The 27,193-nt window shown below is 41.4% G+C and overlaps 3 protein-coding genes across 4 annotated transcripts in view; 1 reads left to right on the top strand and 2 right to left on the bottom strand.

The window, feature by feature from the left end:
* tbcd (tubulin folding cofactor D) overlaps positions 1-20,999 on the bottom strand; it is a 39,647-nt gene extending 18,648 nt beyond the window's left edge. For both annotated transcript variants that reach the window (XM_084071285.1, XM_084071286.1), the window contains exons 1-14: positions 20,475-20,999; positions 19,536-19,586; positions 18,337-18,434; positions 18,112-18,213; positions 17,402-17,548; positions 16,108-16,163; positions 13,048-13,180; positions 11,941-11,986; positions 10,824-10,956; positions 9,792-9,934; positions 9,648-9,708; positions 9,368-9,442; positions 8,695-8,789; positions 3,163-3,319 (exon numbers count right to left, since the gene is read on the bottom strand). In XM_084071285.1, the coding sequence (XP_083927411.1) occupies positions 3,163-3,319; positions 8,695-8,789; positions 9,368-9,442; positions 9,648-9,708; positions 9,792-9,934; positions 10,824-10,956; positions 11,941-11,986; positions 13,048-13,180; positions 16,108-16,163; positions 17,402-17,548; positions 18,112-18,213; positions 18,337-18,434; positions 19,536-19,586; positions 20,475-20,652 (1,475 nt within the window). In that variant the 5' untranslated portion in view covers positions 20,653-20,999. The remainder of the gene's footprint in view (positions 1-3,162; positions 3,320-8,694; positions 8,790-9,367; positions 9,443-9,647; positions 9,709-9,791; positions 9,935-10,823; positions 10,957-11,940; positions 11,987-13,047; positions 13,181-16,107; positions 16,164-17,401; positions 17,549-18,111; positions 18,214-18,336; positions 18,435-19,535; positions 19,587-20,474) is intronic.
* Positions 4,546-8,642, top strand: znf750 (zinc finger protein 750). Its single transcript, XM_084071287.1, has 3 exons — positions 4,546-4,682; positions 6,169-7,484; positions 7,613-8,642. The coding sequence occupies exons 2-3, from the start codon at positions 6,190-6,192 to the stop codon at positions 8,211-8,213; spliced, it is 1,896 nt and encodes a 631-aa protein (XP_083927413.1). The 5' UTR covers positions 4,546-4,682; positions 6,169-6,189; the 3' UTR covers positions 8,214-8,642.
* A 1,151-nt stretch (positions 21,000-22,150) lies between the features above and the next one.
* On the bottom strand, positions 22,151-26,586 carry LOC311055233 (ketosamine-3-kinase-like). Its single transcript, XM_084071356.1, has 6 exons — positions 26,161-26,586; positions 25,389-25,540; positions 24,964-25,055; positions 24,488-24,570; positions 23,562-23,684; positions 22,151-22,992 (listed from the first exon to the last, which is right to left on the bottom strand). Exons 1-6 carry the CDS (start codon positions 26,299-26,301, stop codon positions 22,654-22,656), a joined length of 930 nt encoding a protein of 309 aa, XP_083927482.1. The 5' UTR covers positions 26,302-26,586; the 3' UTR covers positions 22,151-22,653.
* Positions 26,587-27,193: the final 607 nt, after the last annotated feature.

The raw sequence follows: 27,193 nt of genomic DNA, 5'->3' as shown, positions 1-27,193 counted from the left end.
CTGAACTTCACTGGCAAACGGCGACCGAAACCTACAGCAACAGGCGAAACCTGGCAGTGCTGTAGGCAAGGGAATGGGAGGGTGCTTTTGGGACGGCTGATGATAATGATAATGGGAGTGGGAGTGGGGGGGTTGGAGTGTGTGTGTGTGTGTGGGGTGGGTGGGGGGGGGGGGGGGTTCAAACTGACACTGCAGAGCTGGTCTGCACAGTCAGAGGCCGCAGGTCCACACATGCAGATGGGGGAAAAGGTAGCATGGAGGAGGTTAACCGTTGCTTTTGACAAATAGTGCACGGCACAGGTTCATGTTACCCCTATCTTAGCCTTTCTACTCCTTGACTGTTGCTTTTTGAACTGATTTTAAGATTTCACTGATTACATTGAAGGCTTGGCTACATCTCCTGCTACTAAGCTGCTAAACACTAAGGCCCTGGACGTTTCCTGTCCAGGCGCCTATGCGTCGGAAGTTCGGAACACCCTGCCTGGGAAGCATAGGCAGGCAGATTTCAAATTGTATTTTTAAATATTTTAGATATCTACAGCAGGTGTTTTCAGAGTGGGTGCCACGGAATACTATAATATTTGGGATTTACCAATACACTTATACAATTATTGTATCAGTTTAAATGTCAAATACATTTCAAACTTTTGTTGTATTTTTTATTCTTGCCATGCATTAGCCATACAATTAAAGGCTTTCCTTGGTCTCTTCCGTTTTTGCAATTACATTTTGTCACCCATTTGTACCAAAGAGCACCTTGTTGGGAATTTTTACTTTGCCAAACAGATAGGCTCCTGTCTCTCGCTCTTCTACAAAGTTATTTTCAAACTTGTGTTCTAACCAAAATGGTTATTCTCTCAAATCTTCCAAGACTTATCTTGGAGTGAAAAATGGTTGCATTTACATACCCCTCCCCCTAGGTATATAATGCACTCTTTCTAACATTACCTGTCAGCAGATGTCAGAACCTATAGACGAGAAGGAAATATATATACAGGTTTCTTAAGAAAACAAATTACATTACACCCATTCAGCAACTGACATTGGAGGCCATGTCTGATCAGTCAGGAACAGCAAAACGGCCAAAAGTGAGGCTTTACAACAATTGCTACCTCCGGGTTGAACTGGAGTAGCGCCAGTAAAGGACAAGGTTCCTAAAAAACAGTACTTCAAAAGTATAAAGTATAGATACTCTACTAGTCACGTATTACTCAACTACAAGTGAAAGTTGCAAAATGGTACCACAGCATGTCTGAAGAATTACCAAAAAATCCTTTTATAGCCTTGTAATGATTTAATGAAATTGGGGGGCTTTCATTTGCACCGTAATCACTTAAACTCATTTACTTTGTTGACTGGGTCCCCCAGGGGTCTATGCTTGAGGATTTTATTTTGAATGCATATTACTATTACTATTAGTGAAATAAATCAATTATAAACCTGCTCAACCCTGGACTAATCCGAGTCACTGGACTCATTTTAAGATGGGATAGGGAGTAAGGGGAATTTAAGAATTCAGCAAAAGACCCCGGTGTCTAAAAAACATACTGACAGGAAAGAGGCAGAAGAGAAAACAGTGAAATCAGCGGAGACACTGGGGCAGTGTGCTTGTGGCATCAAAGGCACTTTGGCCTCGGAGCATATTTTTTTACAGGAACAAGGCCAAAATGAGTGGCCACGGTGGCCATGGCCTTCATGCCCTGCTAATGCTATGCAGGCAACAAATACAAGCATCTACCCTGACAACCCTTCTTAATTCAATAACAAAATTACATTACAGAGGATATCCATAAATGACCATTCGTTTGGACAAAAGGTCAACCAACTGTGAAACACAATAAGACCAAACAAATGTCAAGTGCTCTTAACCACATGATCCCTAGCGTCACTATTCTGGGGTGAACATTTGACACCAATTAGCTGAAAACAGCAGATCTACAAGCTCATAGAGAAGTTTGTACTGTAGATCAGAAGATCGTAGATCTGCTATTTTGAAAATGCCAGGTTGAAAGTGGTTAAACCACAGACTGCACTCAAAACCCTTTCAACTGTAGGCACTAAATCATGTCTGCTGCTAACATGGGTAAAGCAAGGACAAGTAGCACAGGAAAACTGGTTTCAGGCTGTACATGTAGATAACTGCTTACATGCAAGCTCTACTACAGCTTGTATGCAAATCAGCATCCACTGAGAGGACATCTGATCAAATACCTATCTAGTCTAGCATTTCTTTAAAAACAGGGCTACACTCATACTGCTAGCAGGCTTTGGATTTAAAGGGGTATTTCACTTTGAAACACTTCTGGGGTCATTTTAACGACAACTCTGGCTTTTGTGTGACAGACAGTTTTTAAGTTGCTTGATTCAATATTTAGATATTTATTTTATCAGACATGCCCCCTTCCTATTCAAACCCATTGTAACTTCAAACTCTATTTTAACCATGTTAGATTCACTGAAAGCACACGTCCTTGGTTATGGTGACTGATATTGTCCTTCTAATGCGTGAGAGGGCTGTGTTATTTTATTTTTTTCAATTACCTTTTTCTCATTAATTGTATTATTTTATTTTATTAAACTTTTCTCATTCAAAAAGTAATTGAAATAACACCTCTCAAGCAACTTAAAAACTGTCTGGGGTGCACACAAAAAAATGGCTAAAGTGACCCCCAAGTGTTTTAAAGTGAAATACCCCTTTAAGATCACTTCATGAGTTGCTTCTGGTGCCATTACGATGTAAGATTGCAATATATATGTGACACTGTTAATCACAGTATTCTGATACTCTAGTGAGACTTTGTGATGCACAATGCAAGCTGCTAGTACCATTTTTCAAGACAGCAAGCAAGGCCTTGTATTCAATCTCTTCTAATAGACCAGTGGTTGCCAACTCCGGCCCTCGGGACCCCTGATACTGCTAGCGTAGTATCTTACTAGGTCTAACTTAAACTAGTCCTTGAGTAGACCGCTAGAATTATAAGGATATCAGGTGAATGTAATTAATGTTCTGGTAGGATGGAAAACCAAAATTAGCAGCGGTGCCATCAAGGACCGGGGTTGGGGAGCCACTGTATTAGAATATCAACTGGCCCATCAACTCTATGGTCAACATCGTAAATATTTGATAGCTTGATAGAGTGCAGCGAGTAACAGTGCCTTTACCTGGCAATCTGGTTGACAAAAGGCTTGAGCTCTGGAGGTTCATAGGCCCTGGCGAAGGCCCAGCACACGTAGCAGGCAGCGTCGCGCACATTGGAGCCAACACTACACGCACCCCTCTTCTCATCATAGGTCAGGGCCTTCAGTACGAGTGGAACGACTGCAAACAAGAAGAAGAAGAAAGGGATGAGCGGTTTAGTCTCAAGATACAGGATGTGTAGTCTGTCATGTCAACAACACAAGAAAGAGACAAATCGGAAGCCATACTGTATATCATCCTATCATAGCATCCATTTCATTGGTACCACAAGAGCTTTGCTTTGAGTCTCCGCCGGTCATCAAATTATTGGCTTAGGAATGCGTCAAAAACAAAAAAATCTCCATGGATTCAAGGCTTCATGGGGTGTGTAATTGATAGAAAGTAAGTATTTCTTTCCTGGTGAACTACTCCTTTAAGGAATGACCAAAATGCTTTGTGGTACTGACAACAAAAGTGAATAGAAAGCTGGAACTGAACAACATTGGCAAAAACAGGTGTTGGACCCAAGTTGGCTCTTTTTTTCTGTCTACTCCAAATCTCTTCACCATAAAGAGCAAATTTACAAGCTAAATCTACAAGCTCACAACATGTCGCACTTGTAGATCTGCTATGTTTGGCTAATGTTCCCCACAGAATATGCATGTGCAAGTGTGCCTCTTTTGTTCAACAAAAAAGGCATTTTAAGAGTTTTAAGAATATTTTGATTATCGCTATCATCATATCATATCGATTATCGATATCATTAATCAAAAGTATTTTGGCCACAATAATCATGATATGACTTTTTCATATCATCTCATCCCTAGTTAATGTGCCATTATAACATTACATTAGACATTATTGTCCCACAGAGGGAAGTTATTTTCAGCACTGTGCTTGTTCAACAACATTCAACAGGGAGGGAAACGCAATGGAGTTTGTTTGTTCAAAGGTGACACCATATTTGATTTCAATCAACAGGTTATTTACAGAAAAAAGCTAATTAGCCCACCCCCTGATTCCCAGAAAGTAAAATCAGTTAATATATCAACTTGTAATTCTGAGTGTCCAAATGAAACCAAATGAACCCTTAAGGGCACATTTGTACACTTTCCGCATTAAATTAACACTCTGTATTTTACAATGCATGTGGGCATTTCCACGAAAGCAATGAGAGATGGAACATGAAGGGGAAGGGAGTGGGGGGGGGGGGAGCTCTTTGCCCATCATGTAAATCGTGGCTTGGGGCTTGACTAATATCAGGTGCATCGATGTTGCCTGAGGGCTCTGCTGGTTGGGGCTGAGGCCCCGCCTCCTAGAGAGCCAACACCTCACTGAGAGCAACTCACCACACAACTAAACGTCAACCCGGTGGAGCGAACACACACTCGGGACCCGTAGCGCACGTCGTACAGGGCGTTCTATCTAGACACCGCCGATCCTGGCGAGGCGTGAGGAGATCGTTCGCAGATCGCTCGAGACTTTCACACACAAACAGAGCACGGTAAGATTTGTATTTATTTTTATCGTTCTATCTATCGTTAAGAGGAAGTGTAATTTGAATTTCAGAGAGCAATATCGGATTTTGCAGAAACAGAGACTGGTTGCTTATTTTTTTTGTCTTCTGTTAAAGCTGTTGCCTGGCTGTCACTGGTTCATGAGGGTTACAGGTGTAGGCTGGGACCACGCCATGCACCTGTTGCCTGTGGGTTTTAATTATCTGCTTGGTGTGCTGTGTTTACAGACAAGACGCTTAAGCTGTGCTGCGTGCTTCATTTCTTTTCTTTTTTTTCCCTACTGTATGTAAGGAAATTAGGAAAATGTTCAACATTTAGCCAAAAATGTGCCCTGCCAAGGCACCATCTAATTGTGTTTATACCACATATACAACTACCATTCAAAGAAGTCTAAACTGATGAAATACTTTCTACAGTAAGCAGACATTAAACAAAAGGCTTCCCAAATTAATTTATTTTCTTAAGAAGGGTGTGGTCCTGCATGCTACTACACCTGGACAGAAACTTGAGTGGCAACTTCTTGCGACAGCGCTATCACAAGCAGGTTCCTCCAGACAGCACCCAACAACACCTAACTCACAGCCTCAGGTTAGACGCTTCATTTGAAAGAGGAACCCGAGGGGTTTCGCATGCCAACAGCATGTGAAACAGCATTTCCTTTAAAAAAAAAAAGGCTGGCATCTGTTGTCACTCGTCCTGGTCATTGCAACATGTATGGCCTCACGGAGAGTAGGGCCCGCCATACTCTCTCCGACGCTGGTGAGCTCATCAGGTGATGAATGGGAGCTGAGTGCATCCCGCAGGTGTAGTCATGGGAAGCAGGTGGCTGTTGGTTCCCACGCTGAGAGCACAGAGTTTAGTAGAGTACAGAGAGGGAGCGAGTTTCTACATGCCCTGCAGGGTGCCTTCAGTTTATTTCGCTGTAATCCATATTTTATTATTGGTATCGATGAGTGGAATATGATGACAGACAGTCTTGACCAACAGAGGAGCTGGCAAGCGGAGGCGCTGGCGGTAATGTAGGGTCGCCACAAATGAACCTCAACACAACAATAGGACACAAGGCCCCATGCAAACATGAAGGTGTTTTGCATAGAGTACATCAATTTTCATATTTGTATATTTCCCTATGTTTGCTGTCCAACACTGGTTGAAGTAACAGTTGGTAGAATAGGTTAGCCTGAGGGTGCAGTGTTTTATAAGGTGAGGGATTTTTTTTCCTGCCTGAGCAACCGAGGACACGCATGGAAAAAAGAAACTCCCTATACGAGTCGCTCTCCAAATCTGAACCAGTCCAGCAACTCTATTAGGCTAAATCTACTGAGTGAGACAGGGGAGTTAAGCACTTACAATGGGTTGCTCTCTTAGTCATAATCCAGCTGATATTCTCCCAGTATACGTGAAAAGAGCTGAATTTGTTTTCGATACACAACATCCGATGCTTTATCTGCCATTTCCTTTGTGTCCTTACAGTGACGGTGTGCAAGGGGAGAGATGGACACCATTCAGGAACGCAAGCCCAAAAGGCCCCACTATATTCCCCGACCACCAGGAAAACCCTACAAGTACCAGTGCTTCCAGTGTCCCTTCACCTGTAACGAGAAGTCCCATCTTTTCAACCACATGAAATACAACTTGTGCAAAAACTCCATCTCGCTGGTGACACAAAAGGGAGGGCAAACAGCCAGACCGACCAAGCCATCATCAAAGACTGTCCCTTCACCGGTCGCAGCAAAGGACAGCCCAGGTCAGACAGTTAGTCCTGACAAAGAGGGAGGCGTGGGGGAGAGTGAAACTGACGAAGAGAAGCATGGGGATGAGACAGAGGAAGTAGATGTTGGTTGCAACAGCCCTGTCAGGAAGGACGGGCAGAGTGCGACAACACAAAGTCCAGGTACAGAGAGAGAGAAAGGGGAATCAATCAAAGACACCAAGTCCCTGCCACGCCCATCCGCCTTCTCACCTGTCACACCCAACCGAGACGGCTCTGAGGTTCTCCAGTCACCTGCGCAGCCATCCAACGATCCGCCAGCCATTGTTCCACTATGGCTGGCGGATCGGAACAGCCCCTCCTTCCCATGGGGGCCACTGTCACCATCCATGCCCTTAAAACCTTTCCCCGGTCCCATGGTTCCAGAGTACTCTCCATATCTCCTGCCGGAGCGCGGCCTCCACCCTCTCTACGCACCGTACTACCTCCCAGGAAATCACCATGCGAACGGACCAGCCCCTCCTTCCTTCCGCCCAGAGCTTCTAGAGCTCCAGAGGCCAGTAGTACCACAGCCCATCGGCCCGGCTCACACCTCCCTTTTCCCCCAGTATCCATACAGATACTGTCCTTCCCTTCACCCCGGGCCCCCTCTGCATTATGGCCTGTATCGACCACCTGAGCTCTCCCTGCCAATCCCAGGATCCAGGTACCTTACTTTTGATTTGTATGGCCCGGCACTCGGCACGAAAGAATATGACTTATATACGCACCTACGTCCGCACAATGACCCCCATAACAGACCTACTGAGCAGGAGAGCAACCAGGTGCAGACAGGAGACAAACCCACAAGGCAGAGTCCTATGGCAGGTTGTTCGGCCTCAGGGTCTCCTGACAGACCAAGCCAGTCAAACATCATTCAGAGGGACACGGACGCTCTGCACTATACCACCCTGGGCGAAACACAATCCATCGCCCAACCAGGAAACACAGCTACAGTCAGGGAAACCGCAGCAGACTTAAGCAGAGAAGACTCCGCACAAGGCCTGCTGCAGTTAAGATCGCTACATGTAGACAGAGGGTAAGTACATTGCATTATTGATTACTGATAAATGTTGATAAATAAATAAATGAATTAACAAGTTAAATGAGTTATGACGTTACAGCAAATTGACAATAGCTGACCAATCCTCATTTCCACTTTCTCAGGTCAACAGAGAACAGCAGCCAAGCTTCTAGTTCTGCCCGAGAAGAATGCCACGAGTCTTCGTCAGAGCGAGACGATGGAGAGAATACGGAGGAACTGGCTCCGCTCAATCTCTCTACAAGGGACCAGGAGAAGGAAATCAGTTCATCTGACAGAGGGAAACGTATGGAGGTGGAACTGCCTATGAACCTCAGCCTCAGAGACCAACACAGTAACCCAGACCACCACTCCACCCACGGCCCACCCGGAGGTCTTCAACAAAGGCTACACGGCCAGTCAGATGAGGAGCCGTGTGACCACCAGAGACAGAGCGCAGCCCTGGCTCTGTGCCAGCTGGCCAGAGCCAGCTCTGCCAGTAGCCCCAGCAGCCTCAACACAGTAGACAGTACTTCAGGCAACTCCACGGAGGCTGAGAGCCCGGGCTATCCCTGTGCTCCAAGTCCGCTCCACACACAGAGAGCCAAGGCTGGGCAAAACACTAAAGCGAGGGGGGTAAAAAGAGAAAGCCGTGGCCAGGCTTTGCCCAACTGCCAGAAACCAGCTAAGAAAGCTAAGGTGAAAGACTCAGGCCGGGTCCTACGGAGGAGGCCTCGCTGTTCCTAAACAATATTGACTACAAAAACTCTGAACTGTTTGAATAATTGTTTATGTGGACTCAACTACCTTTAACCTTCGTTGGTGTAAGCCTCAATGTAAAAATATTAACTTATGGGACAACAATGATCAAATGTTTTCTAAGCACTGAACAATTTCACTATTCTGTGGTACAGCCACAAGGTGACTCACAAGACAAAATCCTAAATGCACTGACTGGTATAGCCATGTATGCAAATTAAATCTCTTGCTTGGTTAGATAAGGTGATAGGCATTTTATATAAACATTGGCATAAATAATGTATTGGCATAAATAATGTAATAATGTAAATAATGATTTATTTGATAATGTATAAAGTTATCTGGGGGTTGTGGTAACATGTAAACATTCCCACCATACTGAACTGAAGAAAAACATAAAAAACACTCTTAAAATGATATGTGCCTGTCTTATGATGGCTACTTCACTGTGAATTCTGTTGACACCTACCATCTCTGAGTCTGGAGGGCAGCAGCAGGCCTCTTCTACCCAGCTCTGCCAGTGCCAGGCAACCACCATGCCAAGCATTGTCTGTTTCCTGGAAGCTGAGAACATACAGTATATGATGACATGTCTGAACACTCTGGTTTACAAATCAAACTATAACAAACCAAGCCAAATTACAGTAGATTGCTAGAAACCATGTCCGAGTGTTTGCCACACTAAACAATGATTTAACCCATTAAGACCTGGAACCGCGTCATTTTTAGATTTGAGCTAAAAAGCATTATTTTACACTTTGGGCTATTCAAAAATAGCAGATATACAAGCTCATAGCGCGGCACCAAGTGCCGCGCTACGAGCTTGTAGATCTGCTATTTTTGAAAAATCGTGAAAATGTGTGCAAATCTTTGAATATATATATTTTTCAAAAAATATATTTCTCAAATCTTTGCTTCTGGGGGTCCTTGGAACAAAATATTTTGATGGGGGTCCGCGGCCAAATACATATAATTTTGGGGGTCCTTGACGTGAAAAAGATTGAGCACCACTGATATAGAAACATACGTTTTTCAGAATACTGTTGGGATTTAGGAGACATGTAGAATCGGCTTCAGGTCTCAATGGGTTACGTTGCACATAAAAGATGGAAAGAGATGATATTTCCCTGTCATGGACTTACCTGAAGCAGTCCAGCACTGACCCAACCACCTCATCTGCCAGCTCCTTTGGAAGGCGCCCAGTTACCCTGCCAACACTGAGGATTATAAGACACACAGAGACCACACATGTAGTCTTTCAAAACTGGTGATGCGGTTGAAAAATATAACAACTTAACTCTCAAAGCATGTTCCACAGCAACACAATGACATGATACCAAACGTTTCAAATTGAATTCATCATTCATTCATTGTAATATTCTACAACTGAATGGCATGGTGTGTACAGTGTACTGATGTTACCCCTTCGCTGCAGACCAGCGAACAATAGTTTCCTTGTCTTTCAGTCCCACCAGCAGTTGCTCTGTGAAAATAGCATGCACACAAAAGGTCAGTGTCTGAACACAGAGATGTGATGAAGGAAGCTGAGCAGAGGAGGAGACTGACCAATGACGTTCTCCAATTCCTCCGGAATGTCATAGTCCTCTTCCTGATCCCGCATCTCCACATCTGGAGTCACAGCTTCAACATTTGTAGTAGCTTCGGACACGGCCAGGTTGGCCGCAAGTGAGCGACTTCCTCTCTGGTACCTTAAAGCACAACATGCACACACAGCAAAGTTAGAAAGACTTATTGGTTAATTTGCAAGATTTTTATATTAAAATTGTCTACTGGGACTGGCCGGCGGACCACGGCCACGTCACTCTGACTCAGACATAACCATAAACAAACCCAATACGCCCACATATAGGCATGTCACAATGCTCAGACATAATATAAACAAACCCGATATGCCCATACAGTATATAGGCATGTCACTATGGCAAGACATAACCATATATATACAAACCCGATATGCCCATATATAGTTACATATATGGAGATCCGGTTGTTAAGAGCAACAGCTGCCCATATATATGGTTGTGTACATATAGGGGACCAATCGACTTCAAACACTGCAGAGTCGTTTTGATATGCGATTGACTAGAATCGCCGATTGGGGTGAAACGGGAGCTCATTTTAAATATTCCCTACAAGTCAGAGTTGTCTATAACTCTTTAATGAAGAAAACTATGTTGAATTTCACTCGCACGTCAGTAATCCATCACTTGTCTTCTTTCAACATGCTGGAACATGCTACAACTAAACGTCTGGCACAGTTAAAAACTTCCACTCACTTCTTTTTTTCAGAGACCATAAGAAGCCATTAAAAACTAGGATTTTTTTAACTCGATTTTGGGGTTATTTGTGAATTTCATTTGGTCTTGATGTGACAGAAGCAAGGGATTCATCTTGTAATGTTACTGATCCTGTGAAAGACGGACTTCACCCAATCAGATGACGTGATCAAACATCAGTGTCGGGTAATACCCCATGAAATAATATTCATATTTATGCAGTATTTCAACCTAACCAGTTGCAAAACTCTCCATTATTCCCATCCCTACTATGACATATGGTCTACTCCCAGTGACTGACCTCCACTTGGCCAGGCGTGGCTTGAGGAAGGTGAGGCCCAGTCTTTGGATCAGTTTGACCCCAAGCTTCCTCAACGTGGCCTGGCTGCTCTCTGACAGACGCTTCTGTTCCAGACACTGTAGGACTGTTGGTGCTGTGGAACAAATACAACAACGTGTGGTAGGGATCATGGGACGATATGAAAATTTCATGTCACGGTCATTGTGACCAAAATAACTGCGATTTACGATATTATTATTATTATATATAAAACTCTTAAAATGCCACTTTAGTTAACCGCTTGAACCCCAGCATCCATATTCTGAGGCGGAACGTTTGCCAAAAATAGCAGATCTACAAGCTCAAAACGCGCCGTGACGCGTTGTGATCTTGTAGATCTATTTTTGGCAAAGAGATTTGGTAGAGTGAAAAAAAGACTATCAAGTACGTTCTTTACAGGTCTGTTTTAGCAATTATAGATGGTTTAAGTGGTAGTGGATATGCAGCTCGGCAAAGGTGAATTGATCCCAGTGTATGACGGTGGACAATTTCACGAAAAATTGAATCTCTGCGATACGATTATTGTGAGTGTTTTTTCCCACGATAAACGATAACGATTATTGTCCCATCTCTAATGTGTAGATAGATAATAACAACATCATATTCAACAACAGGTCCAAGCATGTGCACACAGGCTGAAACTGCAACAGTTCTACCCAGCCCAACTCATGTAGTCAGAGAAATACACAATGTGAACGGAAATCTCATGCAGTCTACATAAACACAAATATCAGTCATTTTTTGGAATCTGTTTTCTGCTAGCCATTTCATTCTTTGAGAGCAAACCAATCCATTTCAGAATGTACAACACACTGTTGATTTTGCTTTCAATGGTTCAATAAATGTACAGTATGCTTCAAATTTGCAATGGTATTTATGACATAAAGCAAATGTGTCAACTAAATGAAACAGGAATTCATATATTCAGAGAAATCTTAAATCAATAGGTTTAATTTCATTCATGTTGGAGTGAAATGGATTGCTCTATTCCTATTTTCTTATACTATTATCATAAATTTATTTTATTCAGAAAAAAGTCTGATGGATTATTTTACTGCATAAAGGATTTTTTTTTTACCATACTGCAGGAAGTCGTCCCGTTTTCCATGTTTGAAAAGCTGAGCCTAGGGAAAACAAACAAACCAACCAGATCATTTCCCCATACTGGAGGACACTGTGTACAACCCAAATACCCAAAAGCTACACTGTGTGGTGATTAAACAAGCGCTCACATAAGCAATTTATTGCTTTATCGTTCTGAAATTAAACATCACACTCATCACATTAGGCCACAGTATATCGTAGACCAATATTTTCTTGTGCCTTTGAATAATTTTTTAAAGTCCTGAGAACAGAGTTTGCAAGTATAACCCCTGCAGGCTTGCTGAGTGAACAAACAGAGCCAGTTTTGAACGCCCCAAGCACCAGTTTGACTTCACAGACGTGACGCACCAACGGACGGTTTAAAAACATGCAGCGCCACTTTTAATGCCAATAATGTCTGCTAGCGATTGCTTCAGGGATGCATTAAATTAAAATAATTGATCCAGTAAGTGATTTAAAGTGGTTTCATCACTAGAATGATTTACAATAAGAGTAGGAATAATGCCGTAGAAATTAAATAAAATTGGTTGAAAACAGGGATTACACAGGGACTAAACTTATGGATAATGGCTCATTTATATTCCGTTGTAGGATGCTGTCACTCACTGAGAGCTGATCTAAAAGTTCACAAAGCAAGGCATCACGCATTGTGAGCTTGTAGATCAGCTATTTCTTACGCATTTCATGTGCGCAAGTATAAATCAGGCCTAAGGAGCAGTTTAGCGTTGAAGAATAAGTCACTCGGCTTAAAATGCACGCAGCAGGTGCATCATACACCTGCCAAACCCCATTGGCTAATAACATACCAGTCATGTTAGTTCTTGTAAACTACCTTCAGCAAATTATAGCGCACACAGAAACCACCAAAATCCACACGTAGTATAAACTACACACACACACACACACACACACACACACACACACACACACACACACACACACACACACACACACACACACACACACACACACACACACACACACACACACACACACACACACACACACACACACACACACACACACACACACACACACACACACACACACAGTGAGTGAGTGAGCGAGCTCAGGTGTTTACCAGAGACTTCAGGGCCCCATCCAGCACCATACACCCAGACACTGACTGGTCATTTGTCTGGGATATAGTGGTGAGACACCAGTCCAAGAAGTCTCCCAGGCGCTTCTGTTTGACATCTGGGCGTGTCATGAACCTGCACAGGCAAGCATTAATGACACATCAGTGTAAGGAAATGTCATACCAGCCTGCGACATCAGGAGAGTCATCTTAAGACACATGGTTGCCCTCCACTGGTTTGTTAATTCATTGCAACTTTTTCTGGTTTATAATTTATGGGGGTTCCTCCTATGCAGTATTATAACCATTTAAACCCTATATGTTATTGACTGGAGTCCCACAAGGGTCAATACTACGGCCCCTCCCTTTCCCCCTCTACACAAAACTAGCCGATCTACAAGCTCACAACAATGCATCGCAAGATTATTCAAAATGTTTGCCCAAGAAAAGGAACACTATGGTTCATGTGGTTATGAGTGATTAGCATAGCTTTAGATGGTTGATACACATGCAATGGAAACGCACCAATTTGTTTTGTTAAGTGGTTCTCAAAGTGGGGCCCAGGGGGTCTCCAGCTGAATTAGTTAATATAGCATCAAAATCAGAAAATCAGAACTTTAACCCTATACTGTATACATCTGCTATTTAAAAAAATATATATATAAAGATTTACACAAATCTTCTTTTCTGTGGGTCCCTGGCACAAAACCCTTTCAGATGGGGGTCTGCGGCCTAATACGTATCAATTTGGGGGTCCTTGACATGAAAAAGTTTGAGAACCACTGGTTTAGTTAATTAGGTGAGGGTTGAGCAGCAACAAGCTTTGTGGGTTCCTGAAGGACTTTGAATGTGAATGAAGTGTTTGATTGTCAAAGATAATAACAATACCAGAGTTAGATCATACAATGGCTATCCTACTATCCTACTATCCTACTATAATTCTAGTAACCTCTGTAGTGGTGAGTAGGTGAGTACGTGAAGATACCCGGTTCTCCTCAGTGGCTGGAGCAATTGCTCTCATTTTGCACACAGCCATTGACCATTACCATCTGAACTTAACTGTGAAGCCCGTTTTTCAATTTAATCAAATCTCAGCTTCTTATTAGCGTTTTAGTGTAAAACACTGTCGCCATGGTTACGGGGCTGCCCAGCTATGGGACGAACTGCCTCCCGGGTTGCCAGATCATGTGCGCATATCCCCCCACGGATGCGTCGACCGGGTATGGTCTAGTTTGATTAATATTATACACATTCAACACCAATGACAAAAGGCAGTAGTACAGAGCATTGTTCCCCATTCATGGTTTACATTTTTGAAAGGCTTAAGGCTGAATTATACTTCTGTGTTGAGACATCTCATATGCAGAGTTATTTATAGTTCTGCTGCTGCCTGCATCTGTTGACCGTCTTATTGCAAAACTAGATAGTAGTGTCATGCATTCATTCTGGAAAACTCCATATAATCTTGTTACATTCTCTCACAATGATACAAAGCAGTAAGGTGGTGAAGAGGCTGTCTGCAATAGAAAGAACTTTTCCAGATGAATTTGTCTACCATTATTTGTTTAGCATTACCGAGGAGAAGATTAAGATCGGAAGAGACAAGACTATAGCAGAGAGACTTTGTACCTGGTCTCTTAGTTAAAGCACTGAAGGTGGTGGAATGTTCAGTGCTTGTTTGTCAAATGTGAAAGATTGTTGATTATTTAATAATACATCACTTGAGTCTGCTAATCTAAATCCACTCACATTGCTGCCATTGATCTCCCCCACAGAGAGATTAACGAAGCGACCCAAGCAGACCAATCACAGTTGACTCCCCACTGTGTCGACGACGTAGCCTCTACGTCAACACAGTGGTGGACTAAGTAGTGGATCTATGCTAAAATTCAGCCTCAAACCTAATGTATACTCTGTAGTACAACAGTGTCGCTTGAAAAAAATAACTGGGCTGCCTGCCGATTTTTTTCCCACTCGAACTTCCCCCCTCCTGGACTTTGCACCGATGCCACACAATTGAGGTCAGGTCACGCCTATGCTATGTCCAAGATTTACCAAGATACGCCATCTCACACCTCACCACTAGGTACAAAATGGTACACAAATGGTATCCTAAATGGGCGCGGCCGCTGCACTTCTTCATTTGAATTAAGAGACTCACACAGGTCTCCCAAACCCACGTGACACATATACAAGAAATCGAGGATGGCTAGTCTTTGTTTCCTATTGTATTGTCTTTGGATATGTCACACAAGTGGACACTTCCTGAAAGGGTTGTGGTCTGGAAATGGAACAGACTCGATGTCACTTTCAAATAGATACACTTAAGACAAATGTCAAAATGTTTATGTAGTGCTATATTTTAGCCAAGATAAAATAACAAGCTGAATATCATACAACTATAAATTATTTTTGGAAAATTCCAAATCACAAGAAAATGCAGTCAGGAACCAAGCCAACTTTCCTGCACTTTATTAATGAATGTAAACAATATTGCATAATTGTGTTATCTATATTAAGTTATTAAGGCCTTAAAGCTTATAACAAACTCTTGCATTGTAATATGTCAGTGACCCTTTTTGTTTGTTCTCGTCCTTTCTCATCATTATTTTCTACTGTCTATGTATATGTTTTTCTAAATGAACATGACAATGTACATACAATAAAGAAAGTGAAGGAAAAAAAAGAGGATGTGACAAAATATTGCAATGCATGTTGGGATTAGGTGGTGCCTGAAGTCAACCGAATTGAAGACCCTTTGAATAAAATCGAGTTGACGAGGGAATGACATAATGAACTTCCCCTCTCCCCTTACGGTATATGAATTGGGAATGCCTTGAAGATGGTGACGGGGATTCCCCCAAGGGCAAGTGTTGAGGGCAAGTCTACAAGGGCTAATTCTTCAGGAATCGGAACACACTCAAGAGAGCTAACAACGTGTTGCGATGCACGCCGTTCTTAGCATGAAGATCAGCACTTTGTTACAAGCGACACTGTTGTGTGATGGAGTATAAATTCAGCCTTAAGACTGCTATCAGTTCAAGTGTGAGCCCATGTACTTACTTTGATACCAACACAGATGCAGCATCTCTGGATTTATCACTGACAGTTAGATAGGACTGTAAACCAACAAAATGCATGTTAGTCCACCATCATAACTTGTTGTACAATAGAGCTGGGCAATACAGTATATTGATATTACATTGATATTATATGAGACTAGATATCGTGTGCGATTTTGGATATATAGTAATATCATGATATGGCATAAGTGTTGTCTTTTACTGGGTTTAATCACTTACGTCCTAATTTTATACTTTCAATATTTTAAACTTTTTTCCAAAATGGCAAAAATATTTTTGCAATATTATCATTGAGGTATTTGGTCAAAAATATTGTGATTTTATCCATATCACCCAATCCTTTTATACAATCATCATATTACAGGTCACTACATCTAAATGATGTCATGAACAATGTCCTTGGCCTTAATACTCCTGTCAAGAGGCAGGCCTTTAGATCGACTACAGCGGGCAGCATACTTTTGACTTTAAAAAAAACAAAGAGGTTCTCTGTGTCTGTGGACAAAAATGTTTTGAAATTGCGTTTCACTTTGAGCACTTAATGTTCTATTAGTTAACACCCTACCCATTCATTATGGAATATGAATTGACTGACCAATCACACCACAATGCACACATTGTGGTCATCTGATGTGTTTTCAACTAGATATCTTGGAGGTGCAAGAAGTGCCAAAAAGAACTTATTACGCATTATTAACTTTTTGTTTTCTCCACAATCACATATTATTGTTCACATGAACTCGCTAAACTTAATTTCCACAAGACGTAAGCTGCCCGCTTAAGGCTATTGGATCAGGGCTATTGTGTCTGAGCAGTGAGCACGACAGAATCATTATGATGATGTGTTACGTGAATGACTGAATGTGGAATAAATTATTCATTGATAAGATTGCATGGAAAGTGCAGTCATTAGTAGACATGCTCTTTAGAAAAACAAACACAAATGCAATATTCCCAAGGCGCAGACAACACACTAGGCATTAAAGCTATATCCAAACCTGGGATAGAATTAAATCAACCACTTAAAACCCTATAGACTTTGTTGACCGGGGTCCCTCAGGAGTCTATACTTGGCTCACTCTTTCCCTCTACACCAAATTTAATCACCGCAAATAGCTGACCTACAAGCTCACAACATGTCCCACTGTGACGCGTTGTGATCTTGGAGATTTTCGTCTAATGTTCTCCTATTATAACATGCCCAAAATAGGGACGTTAGGGTTCATGTGGTTAAAGAAAATCAGCCATAGGACAACATGTTATTCTGAGGTTACCTTGGCAATAGAGAGGATGCGCTCCATGGTGGGCTCTCTGGTTTGGCCCACTTCTGAGCTCAGATGGCCGTCCAGACGTGAAAGATCAAAGGGTATGAGGCAGGTCATAGAGAGCCACAGCAGCAGCATGTAGCGGGTTTCCCAGATCTGTGAAGAACCGGCAGGGGTGAGATACATTACATTTTAAAATCCTGAGTCAAATTAACTCTGAGAGTGTATGAGTATGATGAAAGTGATGGACAATCATATCATGAGACCCCATGTCCACAAGGAGGAGTCCACCAGAAAAGGCAATCAACATCACCAAGGACTGAAACTCACCCCTGCCACCCCTTGTTAGCCCCATCCCTGCCATACGGAAGGCGTTATACAACTATTCATGCCCCCCGTACATCCACACTGAGAAACAGTATCTTCCCCGCCAGACCCGTCATTCACCCGGCTGAACCAGGACATTAGCTACTTCCACACTTGCTTGTTATAATATTCTGGATATGCAATAGTAACACCTGGCCTGATTAACAGCACTATATGCACTTTACAATTATACAACGGTGTCTGGAAGAAATTGCCTATCTATAAGCTCACAACGTGTCAAATTCTAGATTTATAATCGATTAAATTGATTATTATTAACTGTTGCACCCCTACAGTACATTGTATTATATTCAGAGATATACAGGAAGCAGGCTTTTTCATTGTAAGCTTACCTCAGTTTCTTTAGGATCCTGCCTGGACAGCAGGTCCAGAACTGGCTGCACATCAGCAACCTCATGAGGTAAGAGCTGCATGAAGATTTTATAACCCCTCACCTGCTCAGAAAACAAAAAAACAACAGTCTAGTTTGGGGAGGAGCTCATTCATCCACTGTAACAACCACATTACACAGAGCACAACCTGGACAGTTGAAGAGAGTAGTACAGCTTTTGGCTAACCTTCGAGATAATGTAGAGATATTTGAAGCTCAGATGAACCAGCATAGGCGGAGACTTCTCGCTTCTTACCAAGTCCAACAACATGTTCAACATCCACTCTATTGGAAAATTGGGGGGAACAAAACAAAGAGCTTCAACCAAGGCTATGCAAAAAGGAATGGTCAGATACTTCACATTGTAAGCTTTCTTCCTCCCCACTGGAAAGCAAACTGGAGCCGAAGGTTAGCTAGAAGGTAACCGGAAGACTCGCCCCAACACGCTCGCCCCCAATTTTTTCCACGGACCACTCGCCGCCAGCGGTTCCTGTATTCTTGCTAACTGTTTTACTGAGGTTACGGTTAGGAATACGTTTAAGGTTAGGCATAGTTTTACTGAGATTATGTTTAGGAATAAGGTTAGGTTTAGGCATAGTTTTGCCAAGGTTACTTTTAGGAATAAGGTTAGGTTTAGCATAGTTTTACTGGTGGCGAGTGTTCCGAAATCGCCGGATTTGACCCGGGGCGAGCGTGTTTTGGGGCGAGCGTTCTTGTATTCAGCTAGAAGGCATTTAATTCAATGAGAGCTGGATGGACATGCCTATAAACAAAACATATCTTAACATAATTATTTTTGAATTATTGCAACCTTTACAAAATCAGAATATGGAGCGCACACCTGTATTGATGAGGTGCTGGCCACGGCAGATAATAATGTTGATAAGGATGAGGCCGCACAACTCTTAGCCACGATGCAGAAAGTTTTAATGATAAGAAACCAACGTTTCGACAATTACTGTCTTCCTCAGGGTTTTTACAAAATAAAACAATTCAGGAAAATAACAATATGATATGTCTTCTTTTAATTTCCTGAACCATTTATTTGACAGAGGTCGCACGCGTTTTTATTCATACACTTGTCCAACCGGCTCCAATTGACGTCAATGCAATCCATCAAACTTTTGCCTCTTGTTTGCTTCCCAGAGTGGAGGAAGGAGACTATAGAATGTGTAATACTGTGATCTCTCCTTCTTCAATATACTGACAGTAGACCTAGGCTTCAGGCAGGAAACATGACACCACGATCACGCATGACGTGATAACACGATAAGACACCTGACCTGTGTGTGTGTGTGTGTGTGTGTGTGTGTGTGTGTGTGTGTGTGTGTGTGTGTGTGTGTGTGTGTGTGTGTGTGTGTGTGTGTGTGTGTGTGTGTGTGTTACCTAGATGTGGGTCCAGAAGATGCGGCTGCTCCTGGTATCGATCCATGATGACTGGACAAAAGAAAGTGCACATTTTTAGAGGGAGGTGGCAAGCTAACAATTTAATTAATTGAATACGCAGGACCACAATGGAAACAAGCCCCTGGAGAGCTTTTTGTGTTATCCTTTTAACATTCATTGTAAATCGTACCTCTGTACTTAATTGCAAACTGTTAATACAGTATTCAATCAATCAAGAAAAAGCACAATTTAATGGGTACCACTACGTAGTACGAATGCAACACATGGGTTTAATAGGTAGGCCTACACATGTAACCAAATGGACCTGAATGGGGCCACTTGGTTACATTTCGTTAGCCTCATAGCATAATTCCCCAAGTCATTTTTTGGCCAAATTGACATTTCTGCCTAACTCTACTCTCCTAACACTGCTGCTTCATTGTGCCTTATTGCCTATGTCCTCAGCCTATCAGAACTCATTTTGGAATGTAGGCAGAAAGGGATTTTAAGGCAGGGTGAGGTGAATCAGTAGTGTTAGGAGAGTAGAGTTAGGCAGAAATAAATAAAAGCAGATACATATGACCTAGGCAACATGATAATTTTTTTCTCATGATTGCCAACTACTGTAGATGGCAGATTGTGATTTTTCATGTGTTCTTTCCTGAAAACCATAGAAATATGACAACAATTTGTACCCTCATAGTTAAATGACTGTGTATTGTTTCACAGTGAGAGGTGGAAAGTAACTAAGTACATTTACTAAAGTACAGTACTGTCTGTCTGATACCAATACGTTTGTACTTTTACTCAAGTAAATGTTGAATTCCAGACTGTTACTTGTAACAGAATATTTCTACATTGCAGTATTGATACTTTTACTTAAAGTAAAACACGTGAGTACTTTTTCCACCACTGGAGATTATTATATGATCATCTCACCCAGGAACTTCTCAGCTGCAGCCTCCGTGGTGGTGGTGTTACCATGCACCTCCGGGAGGCTGAGGATCAGAGCCCGGGCCTCGGCACTCTCCCTGAACTCCCCCAGGAGGCAGGCGCTGGCCACCACGTCTGTTTCACCTCCTCCTTCACCTCCTTCTTCCATCTCCGTCAGTGCCATGTTGTTGCTTTTTGTTGTTGTTTTAACAACAAAACACGTCTAGTTTCAGTTTGATAAGTAGTAGCACAGAGAACCTGGAGAGGACTGAATGAACGTCCAGCTGACTCTGGCCAGCTAATGGTACTGTTGCTATGACAAATAGCTAGCTAAACAGCAGAACTGGGTTTTCTTGCTTTGTTGGTTGGTGGCGGTGCAGATAATAACGGATAAAGTTTTAGTTCGCGTCAGTTACATTTATAAAGTAGTTGTATTTAATAATACAAAAACAAATAGACGTACGTGCATAAAGACTACAACAACGTATACACAAATGCGCAGTTATTCTCTGTGCTCACTATTCACAACATCACGCTGGTCAGGTTACCGCCCCGCTACAGTGAGCGAGAAGGCTCAGAATTAGGGGTGTGTCGTTCGTGAACGAATCGAAGGAATGAAATATTTATATGATATAAATATTTATGCTATTTCTATGAATTATACAAAATGTATATAATTATATCATATTATTATATTATAATATCATATAATGATATATTATATTATTATGAAATAACACAATATTATTTATAATATTAAATATTATATAATGATATAATATAATATACATTATATAATATTTATATAAATAATATTATAAAATATGTATGAATATATGTGTATTTATATATATATTTTCAAAATATATAAATACACAAATGAGCCAGTCTTTTGAATGGCTCTTTGAAAGCAACGGATCCCTAAGATCCGGCTCCCTTCAAAGAGCCCATCCCATCTCTACTCAGAAGTCTCTCTTGAGTTAAAATTACATATCTAATGCTGCAGCTGCATTACCGCCATCTATTGGATTATGACAGGCTTCAGTGCAAACTAAAGAGCAGATTCAGATATAAATACTTCATGCTGGACCTAAAAAAATATAAATAAATCACTCTATATTGATTGATAAGCTAAAAGCAATTATTTGATAGCACATCAGTGAACTGGATGCAATCCTATCTGGAGGGGAGAGTACAGGTGGTGGAGGTGAATGGAACCCTGTCCCCCCCTCCTCCCAGTGAGCTGTGGCATTCCACAAGGAAGCATACTAGGACCTTTACTATTCCTAATATATGTAAACGACATGACATCAGCTTGTGACTGCAATTTGCTCTTGTTCGCGTATGACTCGGCTCTACTGGTCTCGGACTAGGACAAATTGCAGGTCGAAAGAAACCCTTAGCTCTGAACACGGTAAAATCTGCACCTGGCTCGCTGATAACAAACTATCATTACACCTGGGTAAAAGACAAGTGAATCCATTCTCTTTGGGTCCAAAATAAACCTATGCATGGCAGATGGCTTCACAGTAAAAGTGAGTGACAATGTCATCACAAGAAAAGAGGAAATTACCTACCTGCGTTGTATTTTAGAGGCAGTGAAAAAATGGCAACTAAAGTAATCAAAAAAGTCAACCAAAGATCTTTTTTGCTGATAGAGATCTGAAACAAATTGAGATATTTGTTTTATTTGGATAACCAGTGGCAATCTGATCAATCTGCCTAAACAGGTAATGAATGTATTGTTCAATTACACAGATCAATAAAAACATAGTGTGCAAGGTGTTAGACATCATAACCAAGTTAAAAAAAAAGGTTATAAACGTGTTGCAGTATCTGCATGTTCAGTTTCATACATACATAGTCAATCAGCAGACTAAAATAATGAAATCTATGGAATAATATTTAATTCCAATAAATAATTATAATTATATTCTATAATTCAGGAGGGGGAATGTGGATGCCATGTCTGTGTGTTGAGAAATGGAATGATTTCTGACTACCTTTTTCAGTGCTGGAATATCTTCAAAACATAACATGACATCAGAATATGCTCAACCTCGAAGCATTTAGCAGTGATGTTTAAGAAATTGGTTTCTGTTACTATTTGACATGAGTTTAAGACTAAAGCTTTTGGATATTAGAGGTTTAAACTAGACTTCGTTCAATCGGTATAAGTGTGAACTCATTTCACAAGGTCCTTCATAATCCTTATCGAGGAGCCTCTGTAGCCTCCACCGAAGTGATTCCAGTGATTCAGGTAGTGGAAGAGCTGGTAAAGCTGATTTCTCGTCGCAAATCCCGGTGCCTTGGGAATCTTGTCATGGTAGGCAGAGTAGAAGGAGCTGTTGAAACCACCGAACATCCCTGCGATGGCCAACTCGTACTCTGAGTGGCCATAGAATGAAGCTGGGTCAAAGATGACAGGGCCCTCGGAGCATTCTGCCACGTTGCCTCCCCACAGGTCTCCATGAAGAAGGGCAGGAACCACCTCCAAATCTGCAAACATCTGAGGGATCTTAGGCTGTAAACAGCAGGTCAACACAAGAGACAGGAGAGCATATGAATAGAATTGCCAGTTTCTGTCCATTAGTACTAAAGAAATGTACTGTGTGTACAACAGTGGTAGAATGTAATTGAGTGCATTTACCTAAGTACTGTACTTAAGGACAGCACATTTTAGAGATACTTAGTACTTGTACTTTGAGTATTCCCATTTCATGCTACTTTATACTTCTATTCGACAACATTTCAGAGGGAAATAATGTACTATATTTTTTATAGATTACGCTACCCAGTAGTATAAAAGTCATTAAAATGAGCTCCACCTTTACCAGCGGCAACATTAAAAGTGATTAACACATTAATGATCAGTAATGTTAGTACAATTACATGATATATAATTCTGAAATGGGGATTCTGCATAATGTCTACTTTTACTTTTGCTACTTCATGTCGATGGTAATAATGTTGTACTATGACTTAAGTACGTTTTTACACTGTGGTATTGCTACTTTTACTTGAGTCAATGAGTGGAGTACTTCTTCGACCACTGATGTACATGTTTTATAATGTTCTGAGGGAGAAGGTTACCTGCAGCAGAGTCCATAACTCCCGGGCTTCTCTGTCCCCATAAGACTTCTCCACTAAGTTAAGCTGATGCTCCAGTCTATTTCTGGAGTAAAATGTCACCCAGTCATCCTGCCACTCATTTTCCTGGAAAGATTTGAAAAGAATGAAACATTTAACCACTTAAAACCCTAGCGTCTCTATTCTGGGCATGTCATAATAGGCGAACATTCTGCGAAAATAGCAGATCTGTCCTGTATCACTAAAGCAGCAAGTATGACCTCAGACCATTAAACGACGACTTCACCCATTTTCAACCAATCTTCATATAAATGGTCCTCACTAATATTCAAGTCACAATGGTAAAAAGAAAATCTACTCACTCTGTGTCTCATAGGAGGGCTGTGGACACTTCAGAAACCTGTCTACACCAAAAACCAGTGACATCATCGTTAGACAGATATTTTCTTTTTCAAAGAAGATTTTTGTTTTATTCAATGCTTATTAACGCGAGAACAGTGGCTTCCATTATAGCACGCTAACTTTCCAGGAATAGTAAGCCTGCAGTTTCTATTAGCTTGGATTCCCCATCGATGATGTCACTGGTAGACGGGTTTCTGAACTGTCCACAGCGCTCCTCTGAGACACAGACCAAGTAGAAGAAAATGGTACCATGTTATCATGAGCATTAGTGAGGACCAATTATATGAAAACAAGTTGAAAATGGGTGAAGTCGTCCTTTAAGAGGACCAGCAATATTCCACTTGACCAATCAGTTTAAAATCTTCAGAATCAGAATTACTTTGATTGCCACATCACAGGTTTACAGGTGTAAAGAAGTGGGTGAACTTCGTTTTAGTGCAAGCTCCATCATTCGTTGTTTTCAGGAGAAAAATATGGGACAGACATCATAATCTGTATACAGAATGTTCAGTGATACCATCATTTACCTGTGGTATCGATCCACAGCATGTAGGTACATGGAAGCCAAATCTTTCAATGGTGGTCACCTCAGACTGCTCAGCTCCGTTTCCTGTGTGCATATTAAGCCTAAATTAAGCATGAACTCAGCTGCCCGCCTGCGCTCACCAGTACCCACTCCAGAGACCACATTACACCAGTCCTCCGTGACCTCCACTGGGTGACGGGGCCTTCTCTGTGGCTGACCCCTCCCTCAGCTAATGCTCTCCCCATCCACATCAGAGAAGCCCCCTCCCTTCCCTCCTTCCTTTTTTTCTCTTCCCATGTAAAGCAACTTTGAGTACTTATTATTTATATATTATATAAAACGTAAAGGAAACCTAGACTAATCAGGCTAACATGTAAAGTATGTTATGTTATTTAGAATGAGTCACCAAATCTCTCTTCCATTTACAGTTACCTACAGTGGTTGGTATTAAGTGAAGTCATTATTGAGTTGAATTACCTAGTGTCTGTTGCTCTTCAATTTGTTTGTCAAGCTGTCTCTTGTTGTGCAGATGCATATTTGCCATCTGCTCTCCAAGCGCCTTTGAATACCTGTATATGGGGAAGTGTTTGAAGATGGGAAACATATCAAATACATTCCCCTCATTACTCCCTTTTTATTAGTCAACAATCCACACCACTTGATGCTACAAGTTAACTTAACATAAGAATATACATTCAGACAGTAGACTACTGTAAACTAACTGTACATACAACAGTACTAGACAGACATATATAAAACTCTTAATACTGTATGAGGAGATATAGTAAACATATGCAACAATGCAGAAGAAATATTGAGTACCTGCATCCTGTGTAATGTCATGTTAATAACAAATGTCAATATACAGTATTATACCAATTATATTATTAAAGAGATCTTACTTGGTGAGGCCTTTCATGTCGACATGTTCCATCGCAAACACAGATCCTCCTGTGTCAAGCTCAATCACCTTCACAGGCTTAGGAACCTTGATGGTTTCTGTCTTTATGATGGCGTTCAAGCTGGCCATTTCCCCATCAAACATCTCTTTGGCCTGAATATAAGAAAGTGGGCAAATTAGCAGTTTATAGTAGCATAAATCTGTTGTATGGTTATTAACAATTGAGATATTAAAGTGTATCATACATTTTGTTGTGTTTGTATGTGTAGCTGCACGATTAAAAGATGTGTTTCGGCTCTCAACATTTAGATTTTCCATATCCTTGAATACTGTAATTTTAGATTTTAGTGTTGGCTATTCAAAAATAGCAGATTAACAAGCTCAAAGTGTGTCACTTTGTGCCGCACTGCGAGCTTGTACATTTGCTATTTTTGAACATTTTTGAAAAATATTGAAAGCGTTTTCAGATGGGGGTGCGCAGTCAAATACATATCAATTATCAAACCTTTTCCTTGGCAGGAAAAGGTTAAGAACTTCTGCTTTAGCAGGCATTTGTAGAATCGGCCTCAGGTCTAATGGGTTAAATGAGTAGTAGCCTTGGATCAAGACTATCATAGTATTTTATCGATTTAGATTTTTGCATAGATATGCAAATATCAAAATCGATCAAATACATCTAGTCTTGATCCCAGGCTAAATGAGTAGGTTTGATGAGAGGGACACCAGACCGCAGACATTAAATCAGAAGACAGGCATAAAACAGTGACATGAACCTGACTCTTGTGGTTTATCTTCACAAACACAGTGCCATGGTCAGTGTTATAGCTGTGTCCTTCACTGATGCATCCACTCCCAGAGTACCCAGTCGCCTTCAGCGTGGAGGTGCCCAGCTCCTTCTTGATCTTATCCTCCATCGTCCATATGATGTGGTACAAGTTCTCCAAGAACCGGTGCAGAATGTTTACCAACACTGTAAATCCTACTGTTAACAGTAGGACTCGAGTTTAATGAATTAAATACACAGGACAGGACCACAATGGAAACAACAACCCTATTAGGGCTTTTTGTGTTATCCTTTTAACACTCTTTGTAAACCGTGCCTCTGTACAATCTGCAAACTGTTAATACAGTGTTCAATCAAGCAAAAGGTTAATTGGTTTACATGAGGATGGGAGTGTAGCTATGTTATATGGTTTATGGCTAGTTGTTGTGTTTTGGTTCCGGGTGTCACAGTGTTGCCATATTGTGTGAGAGAAATAAGCAACCAGGTCTTGGAAAACAAGCCCAAAAGAAGCAATAGGTCACATAAACCTATGCATTAGATATTTGAAAATAGCCGATCTACATGATCTACAAGCTCGATCTACAAGCTCGAGCTTGTAGATCTATCTGCTATTTTAAATATATATATATTTTGTCAAACATTTTAACCAAATCTGACTAAATGTTTTCAGACCGGGGGTCCGTGGGCAAATATAAATTTGGGGGTCCTTGACATGAAAATGTTTGAGAACCACTGGTTTAAACAACATTTAGGAAGCAAGCCCGAAGCAACTATACACTTTAGAAACAAGCAAAAAAAAAAAACGCAACCCGCAACTACCATATGTTGTTCAATATTACAAGCTTCACAGAAAAACAAGCACAACGTCACTTATAATAAGCAGACATGGCAACACCAGGTATTAACCAATCGACAATTAGCAACTGGATGATTGGTGTATTTTTGTCCTATCACAGTTCGGGGAGACTGTCACATGAGGGTCTCGTTGCCATGGTACCAGACAGGCCACTACTACCTCTCAA

Source organism: Gymnoscopelus microlampas (genome assembly GCF_963454915.1).
Source record: "Gymnoscopelus microlampas genome assembly, chromosome: 11".
NCBI lineage: Eukaryota > Metazoa > Chordata > Actinopteri > Myctophiformes > Myctophidae > Gymnoscopelus > Gymnoscopelus microlampas.
Note: the sequence above shows the minus strand (reverse complement) of the source record. Positions and strands in the feature narration are given on the sequence as shown.